At 57.2% G+C, this 9,069-nt stretch overlaps 5 protein-coding genes across 8 annotated transcripts; all 5 read right to left on the reverse strand.

Moving 5' to 3' along the window:
* Positions 1–139: 139 nt before the first annotated feature.
* On the reverse strand, positions 140–2,652 carry KVP18_002040 (uncharacterized protein; the record flags this gene model as incomplete). Of its 3 annotated transcripts, XM_067952643.1 has the most annotated exons (2): positions 140–1,612; positions 1,639–2,652. In XM_067952643.1, the coding sequence occupies 2 exons, from the start codon at positions 2,650–2,652 to the stop codon at positions 140–142; spliced, it is 2,487 nt and encodes an 828-aa protein (XP_067806876.1). The 3 variants fall into 3 exon arrangements, with proteins under 3 accessions (XP_067806876.1, XP_067806874.1, XP_067806875.1); XM_067952641.1 differs by lacking the exon at positions 1,639–2,652 and having other exon boundaries at positions 140–1,513; XM_067952642.1 differs by lacking the exon at positions 140–1,612 and having other exon boundaries at positions 1,618–2,652.
* Positions 2,653–2,943: 291 nt separating this feature from the next.
* KVP18_002042 (uncharacterized protein) lies at positions 2,944–4,866 on the reverse strand (the record flags this gene model as incomplete). The annotated part of the gene is made up of 1 exon (XM_067952646.1): positions 2,944–4,866. The coding sequence occupies one exon, from the start codon at positions 4,864–4,866 to the stop codon at positions 2,944–2,946; it is 1,923 nt and encodes a 640-aa protein (XP_067806879.1).
* A 232-nt stretch (positions 4,867–5,098) lies between these two features.
* Positions 5,099–5,803, reverse strand: KVP18_002055 (uncharacterized protein; the record flags this gene model as incomplete). The annotated part of the gene is made up of 1 exon (XM_067952664.1): positions 5,099–5,803. The coding sequence occupies one exon, from the start codon at positions 5,801–5,803 to the stop codon at positions 5,099–5,101; it is 705 nt and encodes a 234-aa protein (XP_067806897.1).
* A 542-nt stretch (positions 5,804–6,345) lies between these two features.
* KVP18_002043 (uncharacterized protein) lies at positions 6,346–7,434 on the reverse strand (the record flags this gene model as incomplete). Its single annotated transcript, XM_067952647.1, has 1 exon — positions 6,346–7,434. One exon carries the CDS (start codon positions 7,432–7,434, stop codon positions 6,346–6,348), a length of 1,089 nt encoding a protein of 362 aa, XP_067806880.1.
* Positions 7,435–7,459: 25 nt separating this feature from the next.
* On the reverse strand, positions 7,460–9,030 carry KVP18_002041 (uncharacterized protein; the record flags this gene model as incomplete). 2 transcript variants are annotated; one of them, XM_067952644.1, is made up of 1 exon in its annotated part: positions 7,460–9,030. In XM_067952644.1, a coding segment is annotated over one exon (1,571 nt), but the record flags the coding sequence as incomplete, so codon positions are not given. The 2 variants fall into 2 exon arrangements, with proteins under 2 accessions (XP_067806877.1, XP_067806878.1); XM_067952645.1 differs by having other exon boundaries at positions 7,460–8,848.
* Between the last annotated feature and the right edge of the window lie 39 nt (positions 9,031–9,069).

Consider the following 9,069-nt stretch of genomic DNA (forward strand, 5'->3'; position numbering starts at 1 on the left):
CCTGACGAAGGCACCGACTCATTCATCCATGGTTTAACAAAGGTTTGCATGATACATGGATGTTACACTTGACAAAGGCACCGACTCATTCATCTATGGTTTAACAAAGGTTTGCATGATACATGGTTGTTACGATTGGCTACAAAACCTGAGTATCTGTTTCACGCCTCACTTCTCGAATGACTTCCTCGATTGCAGGTCTGAAGTCTGTGATCATGCTGAGTACTGTGTGACCTGGCAGGTCTAGCGTGTTTTGCCGGATGGACCTGCAGGCTAATCGGTAAACGGCCTCGTCTTGTTGCAGCAACTCCTTCCTGTTGATCCAATTCATGGGGTCCTTGGCCGCGATATGCGCCCGCGTGAGGCGTTTGGCCAGCCAGTTCGACTCGGAGGTGGGGGGTATCGCCTCGATATCGAGGACCGGATGCATGAAGTCCGAGACTCCTTGCGGATCGCGGTCGAGGCCCATTCCAAGCGCGTCAAGCACCTCCCCCATGTGAAAGAACGAACCGCACACCACGAGGACACAGTTTTCGACGGCGGCAGTTTGGAACGCTAGGCTCGTGACCCACTGTACGCTTCCCTTTAACACGTCGTGCGGCGTTGTCGGCTCCACAGGAGCCGCAAGCCCAGTGGGATCGCCATCGGGTTCGGGTCCTGGTACTATTTTGGGCTTGGAGTGGTTCACAAGAACCTGGAGCTCCTCAGAAAGCGAGTCAACGCGCGTGCCCCGCAGAGCTTGTGTCAGACAGTCCTCCAGGAGCTCCGAATCATTCGCGATTCGAGGAAACAATGCATCGCGCAGCAGGGACACATCCTTCACGCCGTCTAGTATTTTTTGCCGGAGATACGGTGTGACGATATGTTCCTTCTCCAAGGAACTAACCATCTCCGAAATCGACCGACACCTACTTGACTCTCCCTCGAGCAGCCACACGCGCTTCAGGTAATGCTTCTTATTCCTACAGAAAGGCCCGTCAGCACCTCTGAAAATTTGCAGGTCTCGAGAGCTCCCCAGGAGCAGGTGGAACTCGCAGAAGGGAAACGCGTTCCAGGCCTCTGTCAGCGCTCGACTAACGGCGTCAAAGTTGTGTCCTACGTCCAGCACAACTCCTACGGGACAGGGATAGGTGTGGAATCGCATAGTCTGGTGAACACGCACATCGCGCCCCAGGGTGCGCAATCGGACTTTCAGGTCAGCTATCTGCTGAACCCGCTCGATATAGTTCTCCGATAGCTGCATCGGACGCGTCTCTTCGGGCTTGTCGACCTCGCCAAAAATATCCTCCGAGGTGTACACCGATACCTCCGCAGGATCCATCCCCCGTTTGGCCCAGTGGTAGCACAGAAAATGCGCTACGACATCCTCTCTCACGGTCGCGGCTGCGATCTCCGGCTTCACCTTTTGGGCAGCCATCATCAGCTGCACCTCGTCCCGAATGTCAGCCAACTCCGACCAGTCCATGAACTGCTCGACAAGGTTATCGAAAGGTAAGCACCTCGCGTAGTTCATCTCTCGTGGCACACGCGAACTCAGAACGGGGAGTCGAGCTGCGCTTAGCTCGGCAGCCAACACGTGGCACCTACGTGCGAAATCGAGCACGCGGTGAATCTGTGTCACGTATCGCTGGGTCTCACATGCAAGGCCGCCACTTGCATTTGATCGATGCGCAGGATTTGTTGTCGGCACAGAGGCCGCACGCAGAGCGCCTCGTCGATCACGCTGGGCATCGTAGGTAGGGGAAGCTCGCTGAGCACGGCGCGAGCAATAGCCTTGTTCTCCTCGTCAACAGTGCTGAAAAGGTGCGATGGTACGAATATTACACGGGATGAGTTCTCCTCCGCTAGCGCAACTAGAGGCTTCCTCGCCGCCTTAGGTCCGATTATGGCTGGGACCTTCGGCTTAAAGATTCCAGCTTTTTCCTTCGAAATCTCGTCCAAGGTGTTGCCCAGAAACTGCATGTGGTCCCAGCCTATGGACGTCACGCAGGCAGCGGCGGGCCTCACAATGACATTAGTGGCGTCGAGCCGCCCCCCCATGCCCGCCTCTAGCACCACGTAAGTGCACCCGCTTCTGGCGAAGTAGGTAAGGGCGGTCAGCGTGCAGGTTTCAAAAAAAGTAGGCCTGTCGAGGTCGTATCGCTTTCCCAGGTTCCAAATAGCATGGACGCACTCCAGTACCGCGACCTTATCCGCGATGACGCCGTTTACTACGAAGCGCTCCCTAAGCGAGGATATATGCGGAGAAGAAAACAGACCCACTCGTTCCCCAGAGAGAGAGAGTCCCTCCGCGATCTTCAGACACACGCTGCCTTTGCCGTTCGTGCCGGCGACATGGACAACCTTGTATTGGTCTTGAGGGTCGCCGAGCTTCCCCAGAAAAGCTTCCATCCGTTGCAGACCCAGCTTGATTTGGCCAGCAGAGAACAACACCCGAAGACACTCGCTATACATTTCGTCCACGGTTTCAGGCGGCAGGCCGCTGTAGTCGGGCCCCAGCCAATGACACTGGTCCAGCGTTCCCACCACGCGGTGGCCAGTCATCAGCCCAGCAACGTGTGGCACTCGAGCGACTCCGTCATCGGCGCAGGCGACGTCCCAGTCGAGCTCGGTGTCCGAATCCTGGTCCAGATGTTTTGCCCTGGAGGTCATGAACCAAATCGAACTTTCGACAATACAATTTTTGGAAAACACCCCGACTATCAAAAGTATCCGCGTGGCCGAGCACCCGCTGCCCTCGCACGTCCTCTGGGGGGTGCTCTTGGGCGGCCTGGAGGTCGTTTTGGCACTCTAGGCGGTCTGGGCGGTCTGGGAGACCCAGCGGCCATAGGGGCCGGCTCAAACGCTGCCGCTTCGTGTTCATCTGGCAACTCCGCAGCTGGTGCTGGAGCAGTGATGCCCTCGTCCACTACATTGCGGCTGCGTGGTACCCTTCCCGCTCACTCACTGGAAGTGCTTCCAGGCCACACATGAGAGCACGATCACGAGGATCAACCCGCCCACACCTGCGGCTACCGCGACACTGATGAACCCTATCCGACGGGCTGCAGCGTTGGGGTCGAAGCTGCTGGGAGTGGTGCAGGCGTCTTCATTGCACGCTTGGGTTTCATCGAGAGCCAGGGTGCAGTCGTAGTTAATCCCATCAAAGGTCAATGACCGAGTACGCGTCTCGGTGCCACCGCCACAGGAGGCGGTGCATTGTGTGAAGGCACTCCAGTCGTTCACTGTGCACGGCTTGCCTAGCACCGCCACGATGAACCGCTGGCCAGTCACCAGGGACTGGTGTGGCAGCGGGATCGGAACCAGGGTCCCTCCCGCAGGCTCGTACAGGATACCCATACTTGTATTCCACACGGTAATCAGGTTGGGGTTCATGGCCATGAAGAGGTCATCTGAGGCACCGATGGCCTTGACGTTTCCCTGTGTGAAGCGGCTAGCAACGCTGTCGTCGCCTCCCAAGGTGCCAGAGCCCCAGGCAAAGCATGCACCGTCGTTCCGACAGGCCAGGAATGCCCCCCTGGTGGAGAAAACGCGCGAGACGTTGATATCGTACAGCTGACGCAAGCGATCTGAGGTGGTGGTACCGCCTACGTCGTGTTTCCCCCACAACACGGAATCTCCGTTCGTCTTCACGGCGAACATTGCTCCTTCCGTGAAGGCCACGTGCTGCACGTCAGCCTCGAGGTCGGCCTTGACGGTCTGGTAGGAGGTGAAGCCATCACCGTTGCCACCCTCCTCGCGGCACACCAGTCCGTCACCCGCACCCCACGTATGCAGCTTTCCCACGTCGGTGACGGCTGCGAAGCAGTTGAAGCGCGCGAAGACGGAGACCACCAGACCTGTGCCGTCGTTTCCATCGCGAATCTCGGCAGGCACGTCGTCTGTCGTGAAGGCAATGTAGGTGTTTCCCCCTCGGAGGTTGTACTCGCCCCAGGAACGAATCTTCCGATTGCTCATCTGGAGAGCGAAGCCTCGTGTGTTGGCCACAACATCGGCCACGGCTGACACGTTGCCGCCATCCGCAACGCCTCCCGTCCGAGTATCCCCGAAAGCGAATAAGAAAGACGAGCTCGTGAGAATTGCTATGGCCTGCTCGTTGCCAGCCACCTTCACTACACTGGTGGGGCTGCCTTGGACTTGATCCTGGATGGTGGACGGCAGGATGTCCGACGAAGCCAGCGCCGCGCTGTTGAATTTCTTGAACGCGGGGTTTCCTAGAAGCAGCCAGCTGCCGTTGTTGTTCACCACCATGAGGCTCGACTTGGGGCTGGGGCAGTGGATGGCCTGGATGTAGTCCAATGTTTCACCAGCCGCCCGGGTGTTTATCGAGGCGCAGATCTCTTGGTTCCCGATGCACTTCAAGGTGGTGAACCCAGGCACGTCCCTGGGCACGTGGAATACCAATGCCTCCTTCAGTGCACATATTTGAAGAACGTTGGTGACTGTGCGTTCCCCATTGGACACGACGCATGTGGTACCCGCCTCCATCAAGGCGGCACTCGCAATAAGCGGCTGTTCCCCTAGCAGCCCGTCGACGTAGTTGCCGATTAGGGTGACAGTGCTCGGATTATACTCCTCCGAGAACCAGTTCCAGGGGTCCATGTAATTACGGGACTTCACCTCCTCCTCCACCACAGCGTACCGCTCCATTTTGGCGGTGTTTTCCGCCGCAGCCGTCGTGTATTGCTCCGACCCGATTACCAAGCCGGTCAAATCAGTCAGGTCAGGGATCCTGGCGATGTCTTCCCATTTGCACAGACGGAGAGCCACGCCTGAACCTGAGTCCCACAATTGAGAAATGTTCTGGTTCGCTAGAATTTTGTTGTAGACATGGTCGGTCTGGACTGCCTCGTCATCGATGTCCATGCTGAAAACAACTGTATGTTGACGTTGTTGAAAACTCACGGGCTGTCTGGTCGTTCCACCAGTCAGAAACCTTGTTTGAGGTTGTGATTTTAGTCGTCGTAGTTGCTGTAGATGTTGTTGATGTTGTCGCTTGGGCGACCAAAGCTCCCCATAAGACCCGACTCAACATGTGTGCCAATTTTCGCCTCTGAACTCGGGTGCAATGATGAACACAAGTTTGAAGATACTACAATCACCTATCCAACCACAGGATTAAAAAACAGCTCCCTGCTAGGGCAGCCAAGCTGATCAGAGACCATAGCAACCCCCAGCAGCGGGCCGCACCACCGTACTCCTCCGCAAACATGACGGCGTCCGATTTATTATTCGGGTCAGAGTACTTCTTGAAAAGGACGTCGTGAAGACAGTCGTAAGTGGCCGTCATCACTGTAACGCTGCCGATTATCAGCAGGCAAATTCGGAGGAGTGACACGCCATGCAACCACGGCATGTCGACGTTCTCCTCGAGCGCCCAGAAAGCTGCAGGAATGGCGGCTAGGAGTAGAATAATCACTCGTAGAACTATGCCATACCCTACTCGGCATCCGCAGCAGGTCTTGTCGTGTATCCTGAGCACTAGGACCGCTCCGACACACGCCAGAATGTAGAGCACGGTGCCTACATAAAGAGAAGGGCGGGTCACAGTGCACACAAGGAAGAATCCGCCCCACAGGACCGATCCTACGTAGCCAGCACTCAGTATGAGGCCTCGTGAGCCTCCACTAGACTTGACGAATCCCCCGAAGTTTTCGGAGATTTCGATGCCTTTCACCTTGCCTCCAGTAATGACGGTCATGAGAGCATGAGACGATTCATGTAGAAAGACGGCGACGAGCTTCAAAGGGGCGAATACCACAGTACTCCACAGTAGCGAGGCCAGGGCGACCGTGACGCTCATCGTGATTATCGTCTCCTGCTGAGTGGGATTGCAGCACCAGGCCATCGTTAGAACAGTTCAGAAAGATGCGAAAACACCGGATTAAGTGATGTTTGGAGAAGTGTATCCTTCTGCGACGCATGTTACGCCTTTCGGTACGGTCTACCCAGCCCCAGCACTCTCGCCCCGCTGTACGAGACACTCAGGTCCGCATGAAACTCGTTGCCCATCTTGTGGGCAGTGGATTCAGGACCTGCACTTCTGCACTGGGGCGCACGTCGTGGTGTATGAGCCGCGCCAATACCGCACCCGAGAGTGCCTATCCCGTCTACTCGTGTGAGCGTCGGGAGCTGTTCAAACCAGGTGTGTCACTACAGCTATGGAGCTCGTCGCCAAAGGATTAGCTTGGGCACTAACCTGTTGCGTAGAACTATACAATGATCGGAAAAGTTGCAACGATATAATTCGACGCGCACTGACGGAGGAATCCTCGTCGAGGAACTACGAAGTCACGGTCCGCAGAAAGGGGAGAGACCGGAGTTAAAGAACGGCGGTGGATACCATTAATCGAGTGCGGATGCTGGATGTGCTTCCTGCAGGCGCTCCTTAAAATCGAGTGCGGCTTCCCTCGCGGTATCCAAGCATCCATCGAAACGGCTCAAAGGGAAGTGGATCTCCTCGCGACCATGTGGCCCTTTCCATCTAACCAGCCACCAGCTCATTTTTTTATCGAACCTGACGCCGATCATTCCCGATCGGTGTCGGAGCTCTTCAGTAGCTTCGCCACTCCGCACTCGCGCTTGCCACTCGAGAGCCAGCGGATAGGCTTTCTCCCCGAAGCGGCTCAGGCTGAAGTGCTTTACGAAGACGCGGCGGCCGAGACGCGCAGTGGCCTGCCAGTAGCGTCGAGCGCCCAGAACACGTAGACGGGGACGTGACATGGTGTCCCCTGACGGACTGGCTCCTACGGGGGTTTGGTGCTTTGTTTGGGGGATCCTATCCTCCTTTGTTATATCGGCCTCTGCTGCGATTTCAAGAGGAACCTTTGGGCTCTGGTACATGAAGGGCTGCCCATCTTCTGCGGCATTCAGTGTGCCCAGTCGTCTCCGCTTCGAGTGCAGTTGGAGAGCACGGCTGGACACTGAGGAACGCTTCCGCGGCTGAACGTCCATAGCTGCGATATCGCCGCCGTCAGTGCCCAGTTCGGAAGATTCAAGTCCGTCATCGGAATTCGTGGACCTCGCTTGATAGTCTTGCAGGTACTGTCCAGACTCCTTGGCGATGGGAGACACCTCGATGAGAGGGGTAGAGGCACCTTGAGAATCACAGTCGTTGACAGCAGTTTTGCTGCTTCGGAAGATGCCACCAAAGTCGTCGCCGACCTCCACCCACGCAGCTCGTTTTACGGTGTTTGTCGTCGACGTCATTTCCACCACCTCCACATCAGGCTCTTCCACGACATCCTGAGGTGAGAAGAGTGGCGGAGCGTCCTCCAGCTCCATCATCCGCTGTACGAACTTCTCGCCGCCTACAATCAAATACACCCAGCATGCGTAACGCAGCACGATCATTGCACGGTCGTATTCGTTCACCACGTTCGCCCTACACCAGCTCAGGAGCTCCGTCTCGGGCCCGGAAAGAGATGTTATCATCTGCTGCTATAATCGCTTTATACCGCTACGAAATAAGTGCCACTATCACGGTCGTATCGTCTGAACGTCCCTCAGCAGTGAGCCTCCGGCGCCAGGCCGTCTCAGTCATAACCTTGACGTCCTCTACCAACTCGTCTTTAGTTTGTCGCCGGTTGCTAACGAACCGGGGCACCTCCTGCGGTTCGAGGGTGTCCCACAGTCCGTCTGACGCGAGGACCAGCATAACACCAAAGGCGGTGTCTTCCGATTTGGGTCCTTCTGGTGAGAACTGGACGAATTCAGGCTCAGAGATGACGCCGAACTGCCTCGCGTGCATATCCCCAAACGAACGGGACACGCAGAGCCCCGCGTGCTGGATTCGACTCACTGGCTTACGCAGGTGCTCAAAGAACGTTTCCTGAACCGATGACCCCGCTGCCTCTATCCTCTCGCGCTCCAACGGAGAAGCTGGATTGTGGTCGGGGGTCTCTATAACTCGACGGGCTTTGGTTCCTCTAAAATGCAGGCTGACCGTCTTCGAGTCACCCACGTAGCCCACGAAGACGTCTCGCTTGTGGCGAACGGCAACGGAAGCCGTACAGCCGCTGAACTCGGCGTTAATGGCGCTTCGAGCCAGCGTCTCGTCTGCGGTTTTGAAGGTGTGCTTTATCCATGATAGGATACGCCGTGGCTGCAGGTTCTCGTAGGCTGACGATGACTCTTGACTGGGCCAGCAACGGTCCACCTCCCGCTGAAATGTGGTGGATACCAGCTCCGCAACATGGTGACCATTTGCGCCATGGCCGTCGAAAATACCGAAGACGGTGAGCACGGGGCAGACCTCGATAATAAATCCTCGGTCCTGCCCCCCAGCAGGTGCTGGCCGACCGATCTTGGCATCCTTATACCCCTCCAGCCCGACTAGTGCCGCGATGGGGGCTGGCTCGCTGCGCGGGGTCGGGGGAGGCGGGCTGGGCGGTGTCGGTTGCTCCAGAGGTGAAGGGATGCCTCTGGAGGCCTCCATGGGACCTCTTGGGGAATCCAAGGGCCGCAGCGTCTTAAAAGCCTCCCCGGAGCCCTGGACCTCCGCCGGCCTAGGGGCATCTAAGGGTCTTAGCGCCTGTCGAAACGGAGCCGTGAACTCTCGCGGAATCTCGACAGGCTCCATCGGTGACCCCACACGAAGCGGTTCCCTTGGGCCACGATTGATGGCTCTAGAATCTAGTGGCTGCATAGCCGGGTTGTAGACCCCAACACCATCCACTGGCGTGTACAAAATTTGGGGGCCGGATGGACGCACATAACTCCTCAGTTCAGGGGCCTTGAAAGGCGGCCCAAACCCCTCTCTAGCCCCGGTCCACCCTGGGGACCTCTTGAGCGTGGCTGTATCCTGAGTCACTGGTGCCTCGGCGAACGGCATATGAGGCTGAGTCATTGCTGACCGCACTGCCAAGCTACGAGGCGGGCCGTCAGGTGCGATGACCGTCCGAGAGGCCGCTGTGTCGACATAGCGCTCGATTTCCGCCAACACGCTTTTTAACTTTGTCTGCAGGGCTTCCGGTAGGCTGCGGGTCTGGAGGGCGCTGGCCGCCGACTGCAGTGAGGCACTCAGGTTACCTGCGTCAGGTGTGGTGACAAGGGCTTACCAGCAGCCAT

This window comes from the organism of the source record quoted next (assembly GCF_019968955.1).
Source record: "MAG: Porospora cf. gigantea A chromosome Unknown PgA_NODE_68_length_47494_cov_349.439, whole genome shotgun sequence".
Lineage (NCBI taxonomy): Eukaryota > Apicomplexa > Conoidasida > Eugregarinorida > Porosporidae > Porospora > Porospora cf. gigantea A.